This window comes from Catharus ustulatus, chromosome 37 (assembly GCF_009819885.2).
Source record: "Catharus ustulatus isolate bCatUst1 chromosome 37, bCatUst1.pri.v2, whole genome shotgun sequence".
NCBI lineage: Eukaryota > Metazoa > Chordata > Aves > Passeriformes > Turdidae > Catharus > Catharus ustulatus.
Genome location: NC_046257.1, coordinates 501,848 through 529,624, shown reverse-complemented (window position 1 = coordinate 529,624; position 27,777 = coordinate 501,848). Strand labels below are relative to the sequence as shown.

The following is a 27,777-nucleotide window of genomic DNA, read 5'->3' as shown; positions in this document are numbered from 1 at the left end:
CCCAGGGGACATTGGGGGGGGGGCACAGGTGACATTTGGAGGGGTGGGCACAGCCCGAGGGGGTCCCAGGGGACATTGGGCGGGGACACAGGTGACATTTGGGGGGGGGCACAGCCGGGGGGGTCCCCGGGGACTGTGGGGGGGGACACAGGTGACATTTGGGGGGGTGGGCACAGCCCGAGGGGGTCCCAGGGGACATTGGGCGGGGACACAGGTGACATTTGGGGGGTGGGCACAGCCCCGAGGGGTCCCCGGGGACATTGGGGGTGGCACAGGTGACATTTGGGGGGGTGGGCACAGCCCGAGGGGGTCCCCGGGGACTTTGGGGGCTCCCGGGACCCCAAAATGGGGGCGAGGCCGCGCCCACCGCGCCGGAGCTGTCAATCAACTCCAAACCACACCCCCGCCGCGCATAACCACGCCTCTTTTCTTCCTTATATGGGTTGGTCACGCCTCTTCCGCCATGCTGTGGGGGCAGCCATGTTGGATTTGGGCGGTAAACGGAAGTGACGTCACAGCAGGCGTCTGGCCGGGCGGAAGTGGAGGCGGCGAGAGGAGGTGAGCGGGAACTGGGGGGAACTGGGATGAACTGGGATGAACTGGGAGGGACTGGAGGGGACTGGGGGAAACTGGGATGGACTGGGAGGGACTGGGAGATACTGGAAGCTCTGGTACTGGTTATACTGGGAACGATGAGGGATGCTGGGAGCGCAGGGACTGGTTATACTGGGATTGCTGGTCTGTACTGGTCCATACTGGTCCGTACTGGTCCATACTGGTCTGTACTGGTCCATACTGGTCCGTACTGGTCTGTACTGGTCCATACTGGTTTTTACTGGTCCGTACTGGTCTGTACTGGTCTGTACTGGTCCATACTGGTCCATACTGGTCCGTACTGGTCTGTACTGGTCCATACTGGTTCATACTGGTCTGTACTGGTCCATACTGGTTTTTACTGGTCTATACTGGTCTATACTGGTCCATACTGGTCTGTACTGGTCCATACTGGTCTGTACTGGTCCATACTGGTTTTTACTGGTCCATACTGCTCTGTACTGGTCCATACTGGTTTTTACCGGTCCATACTGGTCTATACTGGTCCATACTGGTCTGTACTGGTTTTTACTGGTCCATACTGGTTTTTACTGGTCCATACTGGTCCGTACTGGTCCATACTGGTCTGTACTGGTCCATACTGGTTCATACTGGTCCATACTGGTCTGTACTGGTCCATACTGGTCTATACTGGTCCATACTGGTTTTTACTGGTCTATACTGGTCCGTACTGGTCCATACTGGTCTATACTGGTCCGTACTGGTCCATACTGGTCCATACTGGTCCGTACTGGTCCATACTGGTCTGTACTGGTCCATACTGGTCTATACTGGTCCATACTGGTCCATACTGGTCCATACTGGTCTGTACTGGTCCATACTGGTTTTTACTGGTCCATACTGGTCCATACTGGCCCATACTGGGAGCTCTGGTTGGGTTTGGGATTTTTTGCGAATTTTTGGGGAATTTTTTGGATTTTTTTTTTTTCATTTTTTTATTTTTATTTTATGGGAAATTTTTTTTTTTTATTTTTGGGGATTTTTTTATTTTTAATTTTTGGGAATTTTTTTATTTTTAATTTTTGGGGATTTTTTTTTTTTTAGTTTTGGGGAAATTTTTTTTAAAATTTGAAAATTCCAACTTTTTGGAATTTTTTGGGGAAATTTTCCAAATTCTCTCCATTTCAAACCTCACTAAAATCCAAATTTTTCTCTTTTTCCACAGGAATTTCTCCCCCATTCCCGGATTTTTTTTGCCTTCTCTATCTGGATTTAAATTCCTGAATTTTTTAGGAATATTTTAAAAATTTTTGGAATTTTTTGGGATAAATTTTGATTTTTTTTGCCCATGACCATCCACAATTTGTACATTTTCGACCGCGGCGGTTCCTGCCTGTTCTACAGCGAATGGCACCGCAGGAGAGCGCCAGGAATCCCCCAGGAGGAGGTGGGGAATCAACATTTGGGGGGAAAATTTGGGAATTTTGGGGATTTGGGAATTTTGGGGAATTAATTGGGATTTTTTAGAATTTTTTAGGATTTTTTTCAGGAATTTTTTGGGATTTTTTTGGGATTTTTTGGGATTTTTTTGGGATTTTTTGGGGATTTTTTGGGATTTTTTTGGGATTTTTTTGGATTTTATTTGGGGATTTTTTGGGATTTTTTTGGATTTTTTTTAGGAATTTTTTGGGATTTTTTGGGGATTTTTTGGGATTTTTTTTGATTTTTTTGGGATTTTTTGGGATTTTTTTGGGATTTTTTGGGATTTTTTTGGGATTTTTTGGGGATTTTTTGGGATTTTTTTGGGATTTTTTTGGATTTTATTTGGGGATTTTTTGGAATTTTTGGGGGATTTTTTAGGAATTTTTTGGGACTTTTTTGGGGGATTTTTTGGGGGATTTTTTGGGATTTTTTTGGATTTTTTTGGGGGATTTTTTGGAATTTTTGGGGGATTTTTTGGGAATTTTTTGGGACTTTTTTGGGATTTTTTTTTGAATTTTTGGGGATTTTTTGAGTATTTTTTTCTTTAATTTTCGGGATTTTTTTGGGATTTTTAAATTTTTTTTTTTATTTTTTGGGGATTTTTTTTGGATTTTTTAGGAATTTTTGGGGATTATTTGGGGAATATTTTGGGATTTTTTGGGATTTGATTTGGGGCATTTTTAAAGAATTTTTGGGGGATTTTTTGGCTTTTTTTTAGATTTTTTGGGGGAATTTTTTAAGGCATTTTTTGGAATTTTTTTTTATTTTTTGGGGGATTTTTTTGGAATTTTTTAGGGATTTTTTGGGAATTTTTGGGGATTTTAAAAAATTTTTTTAGGAATTTTTTGGATTTTTTTTTTTGGATTTTTTAAGGAATTTTTTGGGAATTTTTGTGGATTTTTTTAGGAATTTTTTTAGGATTTTTTAGGAATTTTTGGGGTTTTTTGGATTTTTTTGAAATTTTTATTTCTCCAGTGAATGGCACCGCAGGAGAGCGCCAGGAATCCCCCAGGAGGAGGTGGGGAATCAACATTTGGGGGGAAATTTGGGAATTTTGGGGGTTTGGGAATTTTTGGGGGGTTTGGTAATTTTTTGGGATTTTTTTCAGGAATTTTTGGGGATTTTTGGGGATTTTTTTTTTTAATTTTTCTTGATTTTTTGGGGATTTTTTGGGGGATTTTATTGAATTTTTTTTATTTTATTTGGGGTTTTGGGGGATTTTTTTTAATTTTTATTTTATTTTATTTGGGAATTTTTTTGGGATTTTTTAGGAATTTTTTTGGAATTTTTTTGGAATTTTTTGAGAGTTTTTTGGGAATTTTGGGGGGATTTTTTGGGGAATTTCTGCAAATTTTTGGACTTTTTTTGGATTTTTTGTGGATTTTTTTTGGAATTTTTTGAGATTTTTTTGAGATTTTTTTTTTGATTGTTGGATAATGTTTTGGATTTTTTTAGGGATTTTTTGGGGATTTTTTGTGGATTTTTTTGGAATTTTTTGGGAATTTTTAGGAATTTTTTGGATTCTTTTTGAATTTTATTTGGGGATTTTTTGGGATTTTTAAAAAAAATTTTTTAGGAATATTTTGGGATTTTTAAAGAATTTTTGGGGTTTTTTTGGAGGAATTTTTGGGAATTTTTTAGGATTTTTTTGGAATTTTTTGGGGATTTTTTGGGATTTTTTGGAATTTTTTCTCTCCAGCGAATGGCACCGCAGGAGAGCGCCAGGAATCCCCCAGGAGGAGGTGGGAAATCAACATTTGGGGGGAAAATTTGGGAATTTTGGGGGGTTTGGGAATTTTGGGGAATTAATTGGGATTTTTTGGGTTTTTTTGGATTTTTTTTGGAATTTTTTGGGGATTTTTATGGGATTTTTAATTAATTTTTTTGCATTTTTTTTTAAATTTTTTGGGAGATTTTGGTGGATTTTTTTTTTATTTTTGTAGAGATTTTTTTGGAATATTTTAGGATTTTTTGGGATTTTTTTTTGGAACTTTTTTTGGAATTTATTTGGAATTTTTTTGGGATTTTTGGGCATTTTTTTTAGGAATTTTTTTGGTTTTTTTGGGGCATTTTTAAATTTTTTTTGGGATTTTAGTTGGGGATTTTTGGAAAATTTTTTGGATTGTTTTAGGGATTTTTTGGGGATTTTTTGGGGATTTTTTTGGAATTTTTTGGGAATTTTTAGGAATTTTTTAGGATATTTTAAGGAATTTTTGTGGAATTTTTGTGGAATTTTTTTGGAATTTTTTTGGAATTTTTTTGGATTTTTTTTGGGTTTTTTGAGGATTTTTTAGGAATTTTTTTTGGATCTTTTAAGGAATTTTTGAGGATTTTTTATGGGATTTTTTAGGATTTTTTTTTAATTTTTAATGGAAATTTTTGGGATTTTTTTGATTTTTGTTCGTATTTTTTAGGGATTTTTTTTTAGGAATTTTTGGGGATTTTTTGGGGATTTTTTTGGATTTTTTTGGATTTTTTTGGGGGATTTTTTGGAATTTTTGGGGGATTTTTTGGGAATTTTTTGGGACTTTTTTGGGATTTTTTTTTGAATTTTTGGGGATTTTTTGAGTATTTTTTTCTTTAATTTTCGGGAATTTTTTGGGATTTTTAAATTTTTTTTTTTATTTTTTGGGGATTTTTTTTGGATTTTTTAGGAATTTTTGGGGATTATTTGGGGAATATTTTGGGATTTTTGGGATTTGATTTGGGGCATTTTTAAAGAATTTTTGGGGGATTTTTTGGCTTTTTTTTAGATTTTTTGGGGGAATTTTTTAAGGCATTTTTTGGAATTTTTTTTTATTTTTTGGGGGATTTTTTTGGAATTTTTTAGGGATTTTTTGGGAATTTTTGGGGATTTTAAAAAATTTTTTTAGGAATTTTTTGGATTTTTTTTTTTGGATTTTTTAAGGAATTTTTTGGGAATTTTTGTGGATTTTTTTAGGAATTTTTTTAGGATTTTTTAGGAATTTTTGGGGTTTTTTGGATTTTTTTGAAATTTTTATTTCTCCAGCGAATGGCACCGCAGGAGAGCGCCAGGAATCCCCCAGGAGGAGGTGGGGAATCAACATTTGGGGGGATTTGGGAATTTTGGGGGGTTGGGAATTTTGGGGGGTTTGGTAATTTTTTGGGATTTTTTTCAGGAATTTTTGGGGATTTTTGGGGATTTTTTTTTTAATTTTTCTTGATTTTTTTGGGATTTTTTGGGGGATTTTATTGGATTTTTTTTTATTTTATTTGGGATTTTGGGGGATTTTTTTTGAATTTTTTTATATTTTATTTGGGAATTTTTTGGGGATTTTTTAGGAATTTTTTGGGATTTTTTTGGAATTTTTTGGGAGTTTTTTGGGAATTTTGGGGGGATTTTTTGGGAAATTTTTGCAAATTTTTGGACTTTTTTTTGGGGTTTTTTTGCGGATTTTTAAGAAATTTTTTTGGGATTTTTTCTATTTTTGGGAGGAATTTTTTGTGGATTTTTTTGTGGATTTTTTTGGGATTTTTTGAGAATTTTTTGAGATTTTTTTAGGATTTTTTTTTGATTTTTGGATAATGTTTTGGATTTTTTTAGGGATTTTTTTGGGGATTTTTTGTGGATTTTTTTGGAATTTTTTGGACTCTTTTTGAATTTTATTTGGGGATTTTTAAAAAAAATTTTTAGGGAATTTTTGGGATTTTTTGGGGGGAATTTTTTGGAGATTTTTTGTGAATTTTTGGGGGATTTTTTTATTTTTTTTGGGATTTTTTTAAATTTTTTTTTTTTATTTTTTAAAATTATTTTTTGGAATTTTTGGGGATTTTTGGGGGGAATTATTGGCAATTTTTATGAATTTTTTAAATTTCTTACAGATTTTTTGGGATTTTTTGGGGATTTTTTTAGGAATTGTTTAGGAATATTTTGGGATTTTTTGGGGATTTTTTGGGGCAATTTTTGGGATTTTTTTTGCATTTTTGGGGGATTTTTGTTGAATTTTTTTGGATTTTTTTTTAATTTTATTTGGGAATTTTGGGGAAATAATTGGGATTTTTTTTGGGAAATTTTTGGGATTTTTTAGGAATTGATTTTGGATTTTTTAGGAATTTTTTAGAAATTTTAGGGGATTTGGGGGGGATTTATTTTTTATTTTTTGGGAAGTTTTTACAAATTTTTTGGGAATTTTTTCGGGGATTTTTGGGGATTTTTAAGGAATTTTGTAGGAATTTTGTAGGAATTTTTTAGGAATTTTTGGGGTTTTTTTTAGGAATTTTTTAGGAATATTGTGGGATTTTTTTAGAATTCTTGGGAGATTTTTTTGGGGATATTTTGGAAATATTTAGAAATTTTTTTGTATATTTTAAGGATTTTTTTAGGAAATTTTGGGGAATATTTTGGGATTTTTTGGGATTTTATTTGGGGCATTTTTAAAGAATTTTTGGGGGATTTTTTTGCTTTTTTTTAGATTTTTTTGGGGAATTTTTTAAGGCATTTTTGGAATTTTTTTTTAATTTTTGGTGGATTTTTTTGGAATTTTTTGAGATTTTTTGGTGATTTTTTTGTGGATTTTTTGGGAATTTTTTGAAATTTTTTGGGGTTTTTTTTGGATTTTTTTTTTTAATTATCTGGGATTTTTAGGAAATTTTTTTTATTTTTTGGGGAATTTTTTTTTAATTTTTGGGATTGTTTTTTAATTTTGGGGATTTTTTTTAGGAATTTTTTAAGAATTTTTTGATTTTTTAAGGAATTTTTTGGGAATTTTTGTGGATTTTTTTTCGGAATTTTTTAAGGATTTTTTTGGAATTTTTTGGGAATATTTAGGAATTTTTTGGATTCTTTTTGAATTTTATTTGGGGATTTTTTGGGATTTTTTAAAAAAAATTTTTCAGGAATATTTTGGGATTTTTAAAGAATTTTTTGGGGTTTTTTTGGAGGAATTTTTGGGATTTTTTTAGGATTTTTTTGGATTTTTTTTGGAATTTTTTGGGATTTTTTTAGGAATTTTTTGGGATTTTTTGGGGATTTTTTGGGATTTTTTTGGGATTTTTTTTGAATTTTTGGAGATTTTTTGAGGATTTTTTTCTTTAATTTTCGGGATTCTTTTGGGATTTTTAAATTTTTTTTTTATTTTTTGGGGATTTTTTGGGGATTTTTTTAGATTTTATTTGGGGCATTTTTAAAGAATTTTTGGGGAATTTTTTGGCTTTTTTTAGATTTTTTTGGGGAATTTTTTAAGGCATTTTTTTGAATTTTTTTTTATTTTTGGGGGGATTTTTTGGGAATTTTTTAGGGATTTTTTTGGAATTTTTGGGGATTTAAAAAAATTTTTTTAGGAATTTTTTGGATTTTTTTTTTGGAATTTATTTGAGATTTTTGGGGGATTTTTTTTAAATTTTTTTAAAATTTTTTTGGGAATTCTTTTGGAATTTTTAGGAATTTTTTTAGGCATTTTTTAGGAATTTTGGGATTTTTTAAGGAATTTTTTGGGGAATCTTTTTGTGAAAACTTCTGAGATTTTATTTTAAATTTTTTATAATTTTGGGGGAAATTTTTTTGAATTTTTGGGGAATTTTTTAGATTTTTTGGGGGATTTTTTTTTAATTTTTGGGTCATTTTTTGCCATTTTTTTGCCATTTTTTTGTGAATTTCGGGTTAATTTCGGGGGGAATTTTTTAAAATTTATTTTTAAATCTTTTTAATTTTTAATTTTCCCAAATTTTCCCAAATTTTCCCAAATTTTCCCAAATTTTCAGGAATTCAAGCTGATATTTGGGAATTTGGGGGATTTTTTGGGTCATTTTTTGCTATTTTTGGGGGATTTTTGGGGGAATCTTTTTGTGAAAATTTCTGAGATTTTATTTGAAATTTTTTTATAATTTTGGGGGAAATTTTTTTGAATTTTTGGGGAATTTTTTAATTTTTTTTGGGATTTTTTTTTAATTTTTGGGTCGTTTTTTGCCATTTTTTTGCCATTTTTTTGTGAATTTCGGGGGGAATTTTTAAAAATTTATTTTAAAATTTTGTTTAATTTTTAATTTTCCCAAATTTTCCCAAATTTTCAGGAATTCAAGCTGATGTTTGGGAATTTGGGGGATTTTTTGGGGTCATTTTTTGGGAATTTTGGGGAATTTTTGGGGAATCTTTTTGTGAAAATTTCTGAGATTTTATTTTAAATTTTTTAGAATTTTGGGGAAAATATTTTTGAATTTTGGGGGAATTTTTTAGATTTTTTTCGGGATTTTTTTTGAATTTTTGGGTCTTTTTTGCCATTTTTTTGGCGAATTTTGGGGGGAATTTTTTAAAATTTATTTTAAAATTTTGTTTAATTTTTAATTTTCCCAATCTTCCCAAATTTTCAGGAACTCAAGCTGATGTTTGGGAATTTGGGGGATTTTTTGGGGTCATTTTTTGCCATTTTTGGGGGATCTTTTTGTGAAAATTTCTGAGATTTTCTTTTAAATTTTTTTATAATTTTGGGAATTTTGTTGGAAATTTTTTTGAATTTTGGGGGAATTTTTGGGGGATTTTTTGGGGAATCTTTTTGTGAAAATGTCTGAGATTTTATTTTAATTTTTTTTATAATTTTGGGGGAAATTTTTTTGAATTTTTGGGGGAATTTTTTAGATTTTTTTTTAATTTTTTTTTAATTTTTGTGTCATTTTTTGCCCTTTTTTGCCATTTTTTTTGCAAATTTCGGGGGAATTTCGGGGGGAATTTTTTAAAATTTATTTTAAAATTTTTTAGTTTTTAATTTTCCCAAATTTTCCCAAATTTTCAGGAATTCAAGCTGATGTTTGGGAATTTGGGGGATTTTTTGGGGTCATTTTTTGCCATTTTTGGGGATTTTTTGGGGGAATCTTTTTGTGAAAATTTCTGAGATTTTATTTTAAATTTTTTTATAATTTTGGGAATTTTGTTGGAAAATTTTTTGGAATTTTGGGGGAATTTTTTGGGGAATCTTTTTGTGAAAATTTCTGAGATTTTATTTTAAATTTTTTATAATTTTGGGGAAAATATTTTTGAATTTTTGGGGAATTTTTTAGATTTTTTTGGGGATTTTTTTTAAATTTTTGGGTCGTTTTTTGCCATTTTTTTGCCATTTTTTTTGCGAATTTCGGGGGAATTTTGGGGGGAATTTTTTAAAATTTATTTTTAAATTTTTTAAATTTTTAATTTTCCCAAATTTTCCCAAATTTTCAGGAATTCAAGCTGATGTTTGGGATGCTTTTCTCTCTTCGCTCCTTCGTCAACAAGATGAGTCCGACTGACATGTATCCAAATTTTGGGGGAATTTGGGAAATTTGGGGGAAATTCAGAATTTTGGGGGAAAATTTGGGAATTTTTGGGGAAAATTTTGGGAATTTTTAAGGGATTTTTTGGAATTTTTAGGAAAAAATTGGGAAAAAATTGGAGAATTTTGGGGGAATTTGGGCAAATTTTGGGGAGAAATTTTGGGGAAAGTTTTGAGAATTTTGGGGAGAAAATTTTGGGGAAATTTTGGGAATTTTTATGGAATTTTTGGGGTAATTTTGGGAAAAATTTGGGGGGAAATTTGGGGAATTTTGGGATAAATTTGGGGAAAATTTTGGAAATTTTTAAGGAATTTTTTGGGGTAATTTTGGGAGAAAAATTTGGGGGAAATTTGGGAATTTTAATAGAATTTTTGGGGAAAATTTGAAAAAATTCTGGGAAAATTTTGGAAATTTTAAAGGAATTTTTGGGGAATTTTTGGGGTAAATTTGGGGAAATTTTGGGAGAAATTTTGAGAATTTTGGGGAAAAAAATGGGAAATTTGGGGAAAATTTTATGGAATTTTTGGGGGGAAATTTGAGAAAAAAACTGGGAAAATTTTAGAAATTTTAAAGGAATTTTGGGGGAATTGTGGGAAAAAAAATTGGGAATTTTAATGGAATTTTTGTGGAAAATTTGGGGATTTTTGGGAAAAAATTTTGGGGGATTTTTGTGGAATTTTGGGGGAAATTTTGAGGAAATTTTAAGGAATTTTTGGGGTGTTTATTGGGATTTTTTGGGGATACTTTGGGGAGATTTTTTGTGATTTTTGGGGGATTATTTGGGATTTTTTTTTATATTTATTGGGATTTTTTGGGGATTTTTTTTGAGATTTATTGGGATTTTTATTGGGAATTTTGAGGGATTTTTTGGGGATTTTTTTTTTATTTTTGGGATATTTATTGGGATTTTTTGGTGATATTTTGGGGATATTTATTGGCATTTTTTTAGATTTTTTTTTTATTTTGGGGGGGATTTATTGGGATATTTATTGGGATTTTTTTGAGGTATTTATTGTGATTTTTTAAGGATATTTTGGGGATATTTATTGGCATTTTTATTGGGAATTTTGGGGGATTTTTGGGGATTTTTTGGGGATTTTTTGTTGGATTTTTGGGATATATATTGAGATTTTTTGGGGATTTTTTGGGATTTTTTTGGGATATTTTAAAGATATTTTTGGGAATATTTATATGGATTTTTTTGGAGACTTTTTGGGTTATTTTGGGATTTTTTGTGATATTTTTAGGATATTTTTGGGATAATTTGGGGATGTTTATTGGGATTTTTTGGAGATATTTATTGTGATTTTTTAGGATATCTTAAGGATATTTTGGGGATATTTATTGGGATTTTTTGAGGATTTTTTTATTTTTTGGGGATTTTTTAGGCTATTTTTTGGGATATTTATTGGGATTTTTTGGGATTTTTTTGGAATTTTTTTGGGATATTTTAGGGATATTTGGGGATATTTATTGGGATTTCTGAGGATATTTATTGTGATTTTTTGGGGTTTTTTTAGGATATTTTTAGGATATTTTTGGGATAATTTGGAGATATTTATTGTGATTTTTTGGAGATATTTATTGTGATTTTTTTAGGATATCTTAAGGGTATTTTGGGGATATTTATTGGGATTTTTTGAGGATTTTTTTTAGCTTTTATTTTGATATTTTTAGGATATTTTTAGGATATTTTTGGGATATTTATTGGGAATTTTTGGGGGAATTTTGGGATTTTTTTGGGATATTTTGGGGGTATTTTGGGGATATTTATTGGGATTTTTTTGAGATTTTTTTGGGATTTTTTAGGCTATTTTTTGGGATATTTATTGGGATTTTTTGAGATTTTTTGGGGATTTTTTTTGGGTATTTTGGGATATTTTTGGGGTATTTTTTAGGATATTTTTAGGATATTTTTGGGATATTTATTGGGATTTTTTGGGGTTTTTTTTGGGATTTTTTGGGGATTTTTAGGATATTTTTAGGATATATTTAGAATATTTTGGGGATATTCTTGGGATATTTTGGGGATATTTATTGGGATTTTTTTGTGGTATTTTGGGGATATTTTGGCGATTTTTAGGGGGATTTTTTGAGATTTTTTGGGGATTTTTAGGCTATTTTTTGGGATATTTTTTGGGATTTTTTGGGGATTTTTAGGCTATTTTTTGGGATATTTTTTGGGATTTTTTTGGGATTTTTTAGGGATTTTTTTGGGATATTTCTGGGATATTTTTGAGATATTTTGAGGGTATTTTGGGGATATTTATTGGGATTTTTTGGGGAATTTTTTGGGAATTTTTGGGATTTTTTGGGGATTTTTTGGGAAATTTTTGGGTATATTTATTGGGATTTTTTTAGGATATTTTAAGGATATTTTGGGGATATTTATTGGGATTTTTTTGTGATATTTTGGGGATATTTTGGCGATTTTTAGGGGGATTTTTTTGAGATTTTTTGGGATTTTTTAGGCTATTTTTTGGGATATTTATTGGGATTTTTTGGGGAATTTTTTGGGAATTTTTTGGGATTTTTTTGGGATATTTTTAGGATATTTTTGGGATATTTCTGGGATGTTTTTAGGATGTTTTTAACCCTTAACTCACCCCAGGAAGGACGGGTTTGTGTCGTTCCACAGCAGCCGGTACCGCCTCCATTACCTGGGGATTGGGGATGGGAATTTGGGATTTTGGGGATTTTTTATTTTTATATTTATTGGGATTTTTTGGGGATATTTATTGTGATTTTTTAGGATATCTTAAGGATATTTTGGGGATAATTATTGGGATTTTTTGAGATTTTTTTGAGATTTTTTTGGGAGCTTTTAGGCTATTTTTTGGGATATTTATTGGGATTTTTTGGAGATATTTATTGTGATTTTCTTAGGATATCTTAAGGATATTTTGGGGATTTTTTTTGAGATTTTTTTGGGGATTTTTTTGAGATATTTTGGATATTTTGGTGATATTTTTAGGATATTTTAGGGATATTTTGGGGATAGTTATTGGGATTTCTGGGGATATTTATTGGGATTTTTTGAGATTTTTCTGGATTTTTTTGGGATTTTTTAGGCTATTTTTTGGGATATTTATTGGGATTTTTTGGTGATATTTTGGGGATATTTTGGGATATTTTTAGGATATTTTGGGGATATTTTGAGGAAATTTTAGATATTTATTGGGATTTTTTAGGATATCTTAAGGATATTTTGGGGATATTTATTGGGATTTTTTGAGATTTTTTGGGGATTTTTTTAAAATTTTTTGGGGATAATTTAGGGATATTTATTGGGATTTTTTTGGGATTTTTTGGGGATATTTTTGGGATTTTTTGTGATATTTTTGGGATACTTTTAGTGTATTTTGGGGATATTTATTGGGAATTTTTTGATATTTATTGGGATATTTTTATGATATTTTAGGGATAATTTGGGGATATTTACTGGGATTTTTTGAGGTTTTTTTGAGATTTTTTGGGGATTTTTTCGGGGAATTTTTGGGATAATTTGGGGATATTTTGGCACTAATATTGGGATATTTTTGGATATTTTTGGGATATTTTTAGGCTATTTTTGGGATATTTATTGTGATTTTTTAGGCTATTTCTCAGATATAATTGGGATATTTTTAGGGGATTTTGGGGATTTTTTGTTGGATTTTTGGGATTTTAATTGGGATTTTTTAGGCTATTTTTGGGCTATTTATTGGGATTTTTTGGGGATTTTTTGGGATTTTTTTGGGATATTTTTGGGATATTTTTAGGATATTTCTGGGATATCTCTGGTACATTTTTAACCCTTAACTCACCCCAGGAAGGACGGGTTTGTGTCGTTCCACACCAGCCGGTACCGCCTCCATTACCTGGAGACGCCGTCGGGGCTGCGCCTGGCGCTCAACACCGACCTGGGCGTGGCCAGCGCCAGGGACGCGCTGCAGCACATCTACAGCAACGTGAGGGAATGGGAAAAAATCAAATTTTCCAGCCTAAAAATCAATATCCAATCATTGAAATTCAGTGCTGAAATAATTGGGGTCTTCCCCAAAAAAAAATCCGGAAAAAATCGGATTTTTCCTCAAAAAAATGGGATTTTTTCGGTAAAAAATGAGATTTTTTTGCTAAAAAAATTAGATTTTGTTTCTCAGAATAATGGGATTTTTGTCCTAAAATACTGGGATTTTTTTGTAAAATAATGGGATTTTTTTGTAAAATAATGGGATTTTTTTTCCCCAAAAAATGAGATTTTTTTCGCAAAATAATGAGATTTTTGCCCCTAAATTATGAAATTTTTTTTAGTCAAAATAATGGGATTTTTTTTGGTAAAAAATTGTATTTTTTTTTGATTAAAAAATGGGATTTTTTTGTCAAAATAATGGGATTTTTTTGATAAAAAATGAGAATTTTTTTGTCAAAATAATGAGGATTTTTCCTCAAATAATGGGATTTCTTTGGTAAAATAATAGGATTTTTTTCCTAGAATAACGGGATTTTTCTCCCAAAAAAATTGTGAAAAAAATGGGATTTTTCTCCTAAAAAATGGGATTTTTTCGGTAAAAAAATGAGATTTTTTTACTCAAAATAACTTGATTTTTTGAGTGAAATAACTGGATTTTTTTCTTAAAATGATGGGATTTTTTTGATAAAAAATGGGATTTTTTTTGAAAACAATGAAATTTTTTCATTAAAAAAATAAGAATTTTTTCATTAAAATAATGGGATTTTTTTCTGAAATTAAAGGCATTTTTAAAATAAAACAATGGGATTTTTCTCCTAAAATTATGGGAGCTTTTTCCTAAATTAATGGAATTTTTTTTCTAAAATAATGAGATTTTTAATCCCAAAATATCAGGAATTTCTCCCCCACAATATCCACATCTACAGCAACGTGAGAGAGCGAAAAAATTCAATTTTCCAGCCTAAAAATCAAAATCCAGGCTTGGGATTCAGTCCTGAAAAAATGGGATTTTTGGGAAAAAAAAAATCCGGAAAAAATCGGATTTTTTTTCAAAAAAATGAGATTTTTTGAGGGAAAAAACGCTGAAAAAAATGAGATTTTTCCTTTTAAAAATGAGATATTTTGGGGGGGAAAAATCCTGAAAAATAGGATTTTTTTTCCCAGAAAATATCCTGGAAAAATGAGGTCTTTTTTCTCAAAAGAATGGATTTTTTTGGTTAAAAATTAGATTTTTTTTTCCTTAAAATAATGGGATTTTTTTGCTAAAATAGTGAGAATTTGCATTAAAGTAACGGGATTTTTCTCCTAAAATGATGGGATTTTTTTGATAAAATAATGAGATTTTTTTTTCATTAAAAAATGAGAATTTTTTAAATTTTTTTTACCAAAATAATGGCATTTTTGCCATAAAGTAATGGGATTTTTGCCCCAGAAAAATGGGATTTTTTTTTCTAAAATAAAGGGATATTTCTCTGAAAATAATGGGATTTTTTTTGGTTAAAAAATGGGATTTTTCTCCTAAAGTATTTGGATTTTTTTAATTAAAAAAAGGGATTTTTTCCTCCAAAATAACAGGAATTTCTCCCCCAGCACATCCACATCTACAGCAACGTGAGGAAATGGAAAAAATTAAATTTTCCAGCCTAAAAATATAAATCTGGGGCCTAGAATTCAGTCCTGAAAAAATGGGATTTTTTCCCCAAAAAAAATCCGGAAAAAATTGGATTTTTTTCAAAAAAAATGGGATTTTTTTGGGGAAAAAATCGTGAAAAAATGGGATCTTTTTGTTAAAAAAATGAGATTTTTTTTGATGAAAACAGTGAGATTTTTTTCATCAAATAATGGGATTTTTTTTGGTAAAATACCGGGATTTTTTTCTCAAAATGATGGCATTTTTTAGGTAAAATAAGATTTTTTTTTCTCAAAACAATGATGTTTTTTCATTTAAAAAATTGGATTTTTTTCCCTAGAATAATGAGATTTTTTCCCTAAAACAATGGGATTTTTTTCCTGCAAATAAAAGGATTTTTTTTTGAAATAATGGGATTTTTTTTCTCAAAATACTGGGATTTTTTTTGTTAAAATAATGAGATTTTTTTTCCTAAAATATTCTGATTTTTTTTTGATTAAAAATGATTTTTTTTCTCAAAATAATGGGGTTTTCCTATCAAAATAAAAGGGGTTTTACTCCAAAATAATGGGATTTTTTTTGCTAAAAAATTGAGAATTTTTCGTTAAAAAATGAGATTATTTTACTAAAATAATGAGATTTTTTTCCCCCAAAAATAACAGGAATTTCTGCCCAGCACATCCACATCTACAGCAACGTCAGAGAATGGAAAAAAATCAAAATTTCCAGCCTAAAAATCAATATCCAATCATTAAAATTCAGTGTTGAAATAATTGGATTTTTTCGCCCAAAAAAAATCCGGAAAAAATCAGATTTTTCCTCCAAAAAATGGGATTTTTTCGGTAAAAAATGCGATTTTTTTCTCAAAATAATGGGATTTTTTTCCTAAAATAATTGGATTTTTTCGTTAAAAAATGAGGGGTTTTTTTGATAAAATAAAGGGATTTTTTTTTCCCCAAATCATGTGATTTTTTTGCTAAAAAATGAGATTTTTTCATTAAAAAATGAGGATTTTTTCTCAAAATAATGAGATTTTTATATATTAAAAAAAGGGATATTTATCTCAAAATAATGGGATTTTTCCCCAAAAAAAATCCTGAAAAAATGAGATTTTTTTCCTCAAAAACATGGGATTTTTTTGTAAAATAATTTGATTTTTTTCAGTAAAAAAAATGGGATTTTTCTCCCAAAATAATCCTGAAAAAATGGGATTTTTCTCCTAAAAAATGGGATTTTTTGGGGGGGAAAAAATTCTGAAAAAATGGGATTTTTGTCCTAAAAAATGGGATTTTTTTTCATAAAATAATTTCATTTTTTGGGTAAAATAATAGGATTTTTCTCTCAAAAAAATCCTGAAAAAATCAGATTTTTCTCCTAAAATATTTGGATTTTTTGGATAAAATAATGGGATTTTTTAAGTAAAAAAATGAGATTTTTTTTTCTCAAAATAGTGGAATTTTTCTCTGAAAATAATGGGTATTTTTTTTTAAAAACATGAGATTTTTTCACTAAAAAATGAGATGTTTTTGTTAAAAATGAGATTTTTTTTCTTGAAATAATAACATCTTTTCCCTAAAATAATGGAATTTTTTGGATAAAAAAATAGAATTTTTTTTCTAAAATATCGAGATTTTTTTGCTAAAAACTGGGATTTTTTTTTAGCAAAAAAATGAGATTTTTTCTCCTAAAACAATTGGATTTTTCCCCAAAATATTTAGATTTTTTCCCCAAAATAATTTGATTTTTCTCTCTAAATATTTCCCCAAAAATAAAATTTCCCCCCCGAAAAAAAAATTGAATTTTCCCCCCTAAAAAATTGAATTTTCCCCCCCAAAAAATTGAATTTCCCCCCCCAAAAAAATTGAATTTTCCCCCCAAAAAATTGAATTTCTCCCCCCAAAAAATTGAATTTTCCCCCCCAAAAATCGGAATTTCCACCCCAAAAAAATTGAATTTTCCCCCCCAAAAAATTGAATTTTCCCCCCCAAAAAACCGGAATTTCCACCCCAAAAAAATTGAATTTTCCCCCCAAAAATTGAATTTCTCCCCCAACCCCCATTAATTCCCCCAAATTTGGATTTCCCCCAAAATTTGATTTTTTTGGGTTTTTTTGCAGCTTTTTGTGGAGTTGGTTGTGAAGAATCCGCTGTGCCCGCCCCGGGCTCCGGTGCAGAGCGTCCTGTTCCGGCAGCGCCTCGACGCCTTCGTGCGCTCCCTGCCTTATTTCGGGCCGAAAAACCCAAATTCCTGACCCAAAAAGAAAAATTCCTGACTCAAAAATAAAAATTCCTGAGCCAAAAATAAAAATTCCTGACTCAAAAATCTCAAATCTCAAATTTCTGACCCAAAAAACCCCAAAATTCCTGACCCAAAAACTCAAAAATTCAAAATTTCTGACCCTAAAAAACCTAAAATCCCCAAAAAATCCCAAATTCCTGGCCCAAAAACTCAAAAAAATCCAAAATTCCTGACACAAAAATCCCAAATTCCCGACCCCAAAACCCAAAAAAGCTCAAAATTCCTGACTCAAAAATCCCAAAAATCCCCCAAAAAACCCAAAATTCTTGACCCAAAAATACAAATTCCTGACCCTAAAAACCCAAATCCCAAATTCCTGACCCAAAATTAAAAATTCCTGACCCAAAAATCCCAAAAAAAACCAAAAACCCCAAAATTCCTGATCCAAAAATCCCAAAAAACCCCCAAAAGCCCCAGAATTCCTGACTCAGAAACTCAAAAATTCAAAATTCCTGACCCAAAAATAAAATTCCTGACCCTAAAAACCCAAAATCCAAATTCCTGATCCTAAAAATCCTAAAATCCCCCAAAAATCCCAAAATTCCTGGCCTAAAAACTCAAAAAAATCCAAAATTTCTGACACAAAAATCCCAAAAAACCCAAAATTCTTGACCCAAAAATAAAAATTCCTGACCCAAAAAACCCCAAAAATCAAAATTCCTGACCCAAAAATAAAAATTCCTGACTCAAAAATCTCAAATCCCAAATTCCTGACCCAAAAAACCCCAAAATTCCTGACCCAAAAACTCAAAAATTCAAAATTTCTGACCCAAAAATAAAATTCCTGACCCTAAAAACCCAAAATCCAAATTCCTGACTCAAAAATCCCAAAAAAACCAAAAATCCCCAGAATTCCTGACTCAGAAACTCAAAAATTCAAAATTTCTGACCCAAAATCCCCAAAAAACTCAAAATTCCTGACTCAGAAACTCAAAAATCCCAAATTCCCGACCCCAAAACCCCCAAAAATCCAAATTTCTGACCCAAAAATAAAAATTCCTGACTCAAAAATCTCAAATCCCAAATTTCTGACCCAAAAAACCCCAAAATTCCTGACCCAAAAATTAAAAAATTCAAAATTTCTGACCCAAAAATAAAAATTCCCTGACCCTAAAAACCCAAATCCCAAATTCCTGACCCAAAAAACCCCAAAAAATCCAAATTTCTCACCCAAAAACCCAGAATTCCTGACCCCAAAATCCCCAAAAAAACCAAAATTCTCAATCCTAAAATCAAAATTTCTGACCCAAAAATCCCGAAAAAAACTCAAAATTCCTGACTCAAAAACGTTAAAAATTCAGAATTCCTGACTCAAAAATCCCAAAAATCCCCCAAAAAACCCAAAATTCTTGACCCAAAAATACAAATTCCTGACCCTAAAAACCCAAATCCCAAATTCCTGACCCAAAATTAAAAATTCCTGACCCAAAAATCCCCAAAAAAAACCAAAAAACCCCAAAATTCCTGATCCAAAAATCCAAAAAACCCCCAAAAGCCCCAGAATTCCTGACTCAGAAACTCAAAAATTCAAAATTCCTGACCCAAAATAAAAATTCCTGACCCTAAAAACCCAAAATCCAAATTCCTGATCCTAAAAATCCTAAAATCCCCCAAAAAATCCCAAATTCCTGGCCCAAAAACTCAAAAAAATCCAAAATTTCTGACACAAAAATCCCAAAAAACCAAAATTCTTGACCCAAAAATAAAAATTCCCTGACCCAAAAACCCCAAAAATCAAAATTCCTGACCCAAAAATAAAAATTCCCTGACTCAAAAATCTCAAATCCCAATTCCTGACCCAAAAAACCCCAAAATTCCTGACCCAAAAACTCAAAAATTCAAAATTTCTGACCCAAAATAAAAATTCCTGACCCTAAAACCCAAAAATCCAAATTCCTGACTCAAAAATCCCAAAAAAACCCAAAAAAGCCCCAGAATTCCTGACCCAGAAACTCAAAAATCCAAAATTTCTGACCCAAAATCCCCAAAACCTCAAAATTCCTGACTCAGAAACTCAAAAAATCCCAAATTCCGACCCAAAAAACACCAAAAATCCAAATTTCTGACCCAAAAATAAAAATTCCTGACCCAAAAAATCTCAAATCCCAAATTCCTGACCCAAAAAACCCCAAAATTCCTGACCCAAAAACTCAAAATTCAAAATTTCTGACCCAAAATTAAAAATTCCTGACTCAAAATCTCAAATCTCAAATTCCTGACCCAAAAAACCCCAAAAATCCAAATTTCTGACCCAAAAAACCCAGAATTCCTGACCCCAAAATCCCCAAAAAAACCAAAATTCTCAATCCTAAATCAATATTTCTGACCCAAAAATCCCCAAAAAGCTCAAAATTCCAGACTCAAAAACTTTAAAAATTCAAAATTCCTGCCTCAAAAAACTCCAAAAATAAAAAATCCTGACTCAAAAATCTAAAATCCCAAATTCCTGACCCTAAAAACCCCAAAATTCCTGACCCAAAAAACTCAAAAATTCAAAATTTCTGACCCAAAAATAAAAATTCCTGACCCTAAAATCCCAAATCCCAAATTTTCTGACCCAAACCCCCAGAATTCCTGACCCCAAAACCCCCAAAATTTGGGATAAAAAAACCAAAATTTGGATAAAAACCCCAAAATCCTGACCCTAAAAAACCCCAAAATTTGGGATAAAAAACCCCAAAATTCCAAATTATAAACCCCAAAAAACCCCAAAATTCTGACCCCAAAACCCCCAAAATTTGGGATAAAAAACCCCCAAAAACCCCAAAATTTGGGATAAAAAAAACCAAAATTTGGGATAAAAAAAACCAAAAATCCCAAATTATAAACCCCAAAAAACCCCAAAATTCTGACCCCAAAACCCCCAAAATTTGGGATAAAAAAACCAAAATTTGGGATAAAAACCCCAAAAATCCCAAATTATAAACCCCAAATCCCTGACCCCAAAACCCCCAAAATTTGGGATAAAAACCCCAAAATCCTGACCCTAAAAAACCCAAATTTGGGATAAAAAAACCCAAATTTCCAAATTATAAACCCCAAAAAAACCCCAAAATTCTGACCCCAAAAACCCCCAAAATTTGGCATAAAAAACCAAAATTTGGGATAAAAACCCAAAAAATCCCAAATTATAAACCCCAAAATCCTGACCCCAAAACCCCAAAATTTGGGATAAAAAAAATAAAATTTGGGATTAAAAACCCCAAAAATCCCGAATTAAAGACCCCAAAATCCTGACCCCAAAAACCCCAAAATTTGGGATAAAAACCCCAAATTTCCAAATTATAAACCCCAAAAACCCCCAAAATCCCCGACCCCGAAAACCCCAAAATTTGGGGATAAAAAACCCCAAAATCCTGACCCTAAAAAAAACCCAAATTTGGGATAAAAAAAACCCAAAAATTCCAAATTATAAACCCCAAAAAACCCCAAAATTCTGACCCCAAAAAACCCCCAAAATTTGGGATAAAAAAAAAAAAATTTGGGATAAAAACCCCAAAAATCCCAAATTATAAACCCCAAAATCCTGACCCCAAAAACCCCAAAATTTGGGATAAAAACCCCAAAATCCTGACCCTAAAAAAAACCCAAATTTTCGGATAAAAAAACCCAAATTTCCCAAATTATAACCCCAAAAAACCCCAAAATCCTGACCCCAAAACCCCAAAATTTGGGATAAAAACCCCAAAATCCTGACCCTAAAAAAAACCCAAAATTTGGGATAAAAAAACCAAAATTCCAAATTATAAACCCCAAAAAACCCCAAAATTCTGACCCCAAACACCCCAAAATTTGGGATTAAAACCCAAAAATCCCAAATTACAAACCCCAAAATCCCGACCCCAAAAACCCAAAATTTGGGATAAAAACCCCAAAATCCCGACCCCAAAACCCCCAAAATTTGGGATAAAAAAACCCAAAAATTCCAAATTATAAACCCCAAAAACCCCAAAATCCTGACCCCAAAAACCCCAAAATTTGGGATAAAAAACCCCAAAAATTCCAAATTATAAACCGAAAAAACCCCAAAATTCTGACCCCAAAACCCCAAAATTTGGGATAAAAAAAACCAAAATTTGGAATAAAAACCCAAAAAATCCCAAATTATAAACCCCAAAATCCCGACCCCAAAACCCCAAATTTTCGGATAAAAACCCCAAAATCCTGACCCTAGAAAAACCCAAAATTTGGGATAAAAAACCCCAATTTCCAAATTATAAACCCCAAAAACCCCAAATTCTGACCCCAAAACCCCAAAATTTTGGGATAAAAACCCCAAAATCCCGGCCCTAAAAAAAACCCAAAATTTGGGATAAAAAACCCCAAATTTCCAAATTATAAACCCCAAAAAACCCCAAAATTCTGACCCCAAAACCCCCAAAATTTGGGATAAAAATCCCAAATTCCGGCGCCCCAAATCGCCCCCCTCATTTAAATAAATTTGCATAAATTTACATGAAATTTACATGAAATTTACGTAAATCGTTGTAGGACACACCTGGTGACCCCTCCCCCCCCAAAATGGCGGCAATAAAATCTCCTGACGCGATGATGTCATCGCCTCCATTTGGCATATGTGTGACGTCATTTTTTTGCTCCTCCCCTTCCCTGGTTTTAAGCCACGCCCCCTCCATATTAAGCCACTCCCCATGAAATTTAGCCCCTCCTGTTCCAATTTAAGCCACGCCCCTTCACATTTAAGCTCCGCCTCCACAGTTTTAGCCACGCCCCCTCGAATTCCAGCCACGCCCCCCTCAATTTTAAGCCCCGCCCCTTCAAATTTTAGCACCTCCCACGCAAATCTAAGCCACTCCCACCCAAATTTACGCCCCACCCTTTTAAATTTAAGCCCCGCCCACATAAATTTAGTCCCGCCCCTTCAGATTTAAGCCCCGCCCCTCGGTTTTAAGCCCCTCCCTCAAATTTAAGCCCCCGCCCACTCAAATGTCATTCAGCCCCGCCCCCATAAACTCAAGTCCCTCCCACTCAAATTTTAGCCCCGCCCACACAAATTTAAGCCACGCCCCACACAAATTTAGCCACGCCTCCTCAAGTTTAGCCACGCCTCCTCAATTTTAAGTCCTGCCTCCTCATATTTAAGCCACGCCCCCTCAATTTTAAACCCCGCCTCCTTGAAGTTAAGCTCCGCCCCCTCAAATTAAGCCAATCTCCTCCACATTTTGACCCCCTTCAAATTTTAGCCCCGCCCCCCTCGAATTTTAGCCCCGCCCCCAAATCCCAGCCCCTCCCACACCAATTTAAGCCACACCCCCTCTGAATTTAGCCCCGCCGCCATAAAATTTAAGTTATGCCCCCTCAAATTAAGCCCCGCCCACTTAAATTCCAGTCACGCCCCCACAATTTTCAGACCCTCCCCTCAAATTTTAGCCCCGCCCACACAACTTTAAGCACCTCCTCCTCGAATTGAAGCCACGCCCCCTCAAAGTCCATCCCCGCCCCAAAAATTTAAGCCCCGCCCTTTCATATTTTAGCCATGCCCCTCAAATTTAGGCCCCTCCCCTTTTAAGCCACCGCCCCCTCGAATTTTAGCCACGCCCTCATAAATTTAAGCCCGCCCACCTAAATTTAAGCCCCGCCCCCACAAATTTTGGCCACACCACCAAAATTTTAGCCCCCCCCCCTCAATTTTTAGCCCCTCCCCCTCAAATTTAAACCCCGCGCCTCATAAATTTAAGCCCCGCCCCCACAAATTTTAGCCACGCCTCCTCAAAATTTTAGCCCTTCCCACTCAAAATTTTAACCACACCCCTCAAGTTTTAACCCCGCCCCCCACAAATTTAAGCCACGCCCTCATAAATTTAAGCCACGCCCACACAAATTTTAGCCCCTCCCCCTCAAATTTAAGCCACAGCCCCTCCCTCTCAAATTAAAGCCACGCCCCCTTTTAATTTAAGCCCCTCCCATCAAATTCAAGCCACGCCCCCTCACGTTTTAGCCCCTCCCCTTCGCATTTAAGCCCCGCCCCCTCGAATTTAAGCCCCGCCCCCTCAAATTTATGCCACGCCCCCTCAAATTTCAGCCCCTCCCCCATTTAAAACCCCCTAAAAAATTTTTGGAGGACCCCTCCCCAAATTCCAAAATCTCAAATTCCTGCCCCTCCCCCACCCCAAAAATTTTTTGGAGACCCCTCCCCAAATTCCCGCCCCCTCCCCCCCCCCCAAATTTCAGCCCCTCCCCCATTTCAAAACCCCAAAAAAAATTTTGGAGACCCTCCCCAAATTCCCAAATCCACAAATTCCGGCCCCTCCCCCACCCCAAAAAAATTTTGGAGACCCCTCCCCAAATTCCCGCCCCTCCCCCCCCCCCAAATTTCAGCCCCTCCCCCATTTTGGGACCCCTAAAAATTTTTGGAGACCCCTCCCCAAATTCCAAATGAACAAATTCTTGCCCCTCCCCCACCCCAAAAATTTTTTGGAGACCCCTCCCCAAATTCCCGCCCCTCCCCCACCCAAAAATTTTTGGAGACCCCTCCCCAAATTCCCGCCCCTCCCCCCCCCAAATTTCGAAGCCCCCTCCCCAAATTGACGGACACAGAATTTTTATTTTATTTTTTTTTTTCTTCACGTTTCACACAGGAATAAATTTAATTTTTTTTTTTTTTGTTTTTGTTTTTTTTTTTTTTGGGTTTTTTTTGGGGTCTCCCCCTCACCCCCCGCCCCCCCCCACCCCCCACAAAAAAAAAAAAAAAATTTTTTTTTTTTTCCCCCTCCCAAAATTAAAACCCCACCAGGGGGTCCCCAAAAAAAATTTAGGGGGGAGGGGCGGCAGTGACACCCGCCCCTCCCCCACCCTCCTCCAAAATTTTGGGGTGGGGGGAGGGGAAAAAAAAAAAAAAAAAAACCCAAAAATTTTAATTTTTTAGGATTTTTTTTGGTGGGAAATTTTTAAGGGCAGACCCCTCCCCCCCACCCCCCCATTAAAAAATAAATAATCAATAAATAAAAATATAAAAATTAAAAAATAAAAAATAAAAGGGTGGGGGAGGGGTTGAACCCCAAAATTTAAAAAAAAAATTTAAGGTGGGGGGAAAAAAAAAAAAAAACCCAAAAAATTTGAATTTTTTTGGGTTTTTTTTTCCTTTTTTTCTGAATTTTTTTTTGGGGACCCCACCGGTTCCTCCTCTCGGGGGGTCCCCCCAAAATTTTATTTTTTTTTATTTTTTTTTTTTTCCATCCTCACCCCCCCTCAACCTTAAATTTTTTTTTGGATTTGGGGATTTAAAAAAAAAATTTTTTTGGTTTTTTGGGGGTTTTACACAGAATTTTTTTGGTTTTTTGGGGTTTTTCCAAAAAAAATTTTAATTTTTTGGATTTTCATCCAATTTTTGGGGTTTTTTTCCCAAATATTTTCCATTTTTTAAAAATTTTCCCAAAAATTTTCCATTTTTTGGGGTCTCCTCTCAATTTTTTTCAATTTTTTGGATTTTTCCCAAAATTTTTTTCAATTTTTTTGGATTTTCCCCAAAAATTTTCCTATTTTTTTTTAATTTCCCCAAATTTTTCCCATTTTTTTGGGTTTTCCCAAAATATTTTACATTTTTTTCGATTTTTCCCAAAATTTTTTCATTTTTTGGGTTTTTTTTCCCAAAATTTTCCCATTTTTTTTAATTCCCCAAATTTTTCCCATTTTTTGGAGTTTTCCCAAAAATATTTTTTCATTTTTTCGATTTTTCCCAAAAATATTTTCATTTTTTGGGGATTTTCATCCAATTTTTTCCATTTTTGGGTTTTTTCCCAAATTTTTTCCATTTTTGGGGTTTCCAACCCAAAATTTTTTTATTTTTTCGAATTTTCCCCAAAATTTTTTCATTTTTTGGGGTCTCTCTTCCCAGATTTTTCCATTTTTTTGATTTTTCCCAAATTTTTCCCATTTTTGGGGACCCTCAACTCAAAATATTTTTCATTTTTGGGGTCTCCTCACCCAAAATTTTCCCATTTTCCAGATTTCCCTAAAATTATTTTTATTTTGTGGTTTCTCACTAAAAATTTTCCATTTTGAGGTTTCCAACCCAAAATATTTCAATTTTTCGAATTTTCCATCATTTTTTTCCATTTTTTGAGGTTTCCACCCAATTTTTCCCATTTTGGGGTCTCTCACCCAAATTTTCCTATTTTTTGGGGATTTTTCCCAATTTTTTTCCATTTTTTGGGTTTCACCAAAATTTTTCCATTTTTTTTTAAATTTTCCCAATTTTTTCCCAATTTTTGGGTCTCTCCTCCAGAATTTTCAATTTTTTGGGGTTTTTCCCCAAAAATTTTTCATTTTTTGGATTTTCCCCAAAATTTTCCCATTTTTGGGGTTTCTCCACCCAAAATTTTTCTTTTTTTTGGGATTTTCACCCAAAATTTTCCCATTTTTTGGGGTCTCTCTTCCCAAAATTTTTCATTTTTTCGGATTTTTTCCTCAAAATTTTCCCATTTTTTGGGGTTTCCATCCCAAATTTTTTTCCATTTTGGGGATTTTCTTCCCGAATTTTTTCCATTTTAGGACCTCACCTCAAAATTTTCCCATTTTTTGGGACCCTCAACCCAAAAATTTCCTTTTTTTTGGATTTTCCCGAAGTTTTCCCATTTTTTGGGGTTTCCAGCCCAAATTTTTTCCATTTTTGGGGTTTCTTTTCCAAAGTTTTCCCATTTTTGGGGATTTCTTCCCAAAAATTTTCCATTTTTTGGGGAACCCCACCCAAAATTTTGGGTTCCCTCCATTTTTTTGGGGTCTCTCCTCCAAGATTTTCCCATTTTTTGAGTTTTTCACCCAAAATTTTTCCATTTTTTTGGATTTTCCAAAAAAATTTCCCTTTTTTTTTAAATTTCCCCAAATTTTTTCATTTTTGGCGATTTTCACCCAAATTTTCCCATTTTTGGGGTCTCTCGCCAAATTTTTTCCACTTTTTTGGGGACCTTCAACCCAAATTTTTCCATTTTTTTGAATTTTTCCCCAAAATTTTCCATTTTGGGGTCTCCTCTCCCAAATTTTTCCCATTTTTGGGGTTTCTCCACCCAAAACTTTTTGATTTTTTTGATATTTCACCCAAAATTTTTCAATTTTTTTAGATTTTCACCCAAATTTTTTTGCATTTTTGGGGTTTCTCCATCCAAAATTTTATTTTTGGGGTCCCCTCCTTCCAAAATTTTGGGGTCTTTTCATTTTTTGTGCCCCCAAAATTTTCTTTACCCCAAAATTCCCTCCAGGGCGGGGTGGGGGAGGGGCTGGAATTTTTTTTGTTGTTTTTTTTGGGTGGGGGGGGGCTGAAAATTTGGGGATGGGGGGAGGGGAACCCAAAAAAAAAAAAATTTGGAATTTTGGGGGGGGTCTTGTGCTTAACTCAGGGGGGTGGGGAGGGGACCCCAAAAATGTTTGTAGGGTGGGGGAGGGGGTGGGAAAATTTTGGGAATTTTTGGGGATTTTTTTGGGATTTTTTGGGAATTTTTGGGATTTTTGGGATTTTTTGGGGGATTTTTTTTTTTGGTTTTTTGGGGATTTTTGGGATTTTTGGGATTTTTTTGGGATTTTTTGGGGATTTTTGGGAAAATTTTGCGAATTTTTGGGGAATTTTTTGGGGATTTTTTGGGAAATTTTTGGGAAAATTTTGGGAATTTTTTGGAAATTTTCCAGGAATTTTTGGGGAATTTTTGGAAATTTTTTGGGAATTTTTTGGGGGATTTTTTGGGAAAATTTTGGGATTTTTTTTGGAAATATTTTGGGATTTTTTTGGGGATTTTTGGGGATTTTTTTGGGAAAATTTTGGAATTTTGGGGGAATTTTTTGGGATTTTTTTGGGAATTTTTGGGAAAATTTTGGGATTTTTTTGGGAAATTTGGGGGAATTTTTTGGGAATTTTTTGGGAAAACTTTGGGAAATATTTTGGATTTTTTTGGGAATTTTTTGAGGATTTTTTGGGAAAATTTTGGGGATTTTTGGGGAATTTTTTGGGATTTTTTTCGGAATTTTTGGGAAAATTTTGGGATTTTTTTGGGAATATTTTGGAATTTTGGGGGAATTTTTTGGGAAATTTTTGGGAAAACTTTGGGAAATATTTTGGATTTTTTGGGGAATTTTTTGAGGATTTTTTGGGAAAATTTTGGGGATTTTTGGGGAATTTTTTGGGATTTTTTCAGAATTTTTGGGGAATTTTTGGGGAATTTTGAGAATTTTTGGGGATTTTTTTTCGATTTCTTGGGAATTTTTGGGGATCTTTTTGAAAAATATTTGGGAAAATTTTGGGAAATTTTGGGATTTTTTTGGGAAAATTTTGGAATTTTTTGGGAATTTTTGGGGATTTTTTGGGATTTTTTGGGGTATTTTTTGGGATTTTTTTTGGGATTTTTGGGGATTTTTGGGGAATTTTTGGGGAATTTTTTGGGATTTTTTGGGATTTTTTTGGGATTTTTTTGGGAAAATTTTGGGATTTTTTGGGGAATTTTTTGGGATTTCTTTGGGAAAATTTTGAGAATTTTTTGAGGATTTTTTGGGAATATTTTGGAATTTTTTTGAGAATATTTTGGGATTTTTTGGGGATTTTTTGGGATTTTTTTGGGGATTTTTTGGGGATTTTTTGGGAATTTTTTGAGGAATTTTT

At 33.0% G+C, this 27,777-nt stretch overlaps 1 protein-coding gene across 2 annotated transcripts; it reads left to right on the top strand.

Moving 5' to 3' along the window:
• The first annotated feature begins 1,822 nt into the window (after positions 1 to 1,822).
• TRAPPC1 (trafficking protein particle complex subunit 1) lies at positions 1,823 to 18,587 on the top strand. 2 transcript variants are annotated; one of them, XM_033084284.2, is made up of 5 exons: positions 1,823 to 2,002; positions 9,206 to 9,276; positions 13,109 to 13,247; positions 16,996 to 17,147; positions 18,548 to 18,587. In XM_033084284.2, the coding sequence occupies exons 1-4, from the start codon at positions 1,904 to 1,906 to the stop codon at positions 17,128 to 17,130; spliced, it is 444 nt and encodes a 147-aa protein (XP_032940175.1). In that variant the 5' UTR covers positions 1,823 to 1,903; the 3' UTR covers positions 17,131 to 17,147; positions 18,548 to 18,587. The 2 variants fall into 2 exon arrangements, with proteins under 2 accessions (XP_032940175.1, XP_032940174.1); XM_033084283.2 differs by lacking the exon at positions 18,548 to 18,587 and having other exon boundaries at positions 16,996 to 17,189.
• Positions 18,588 to 27,777: the final 9,190 nt, after the last annotated feature.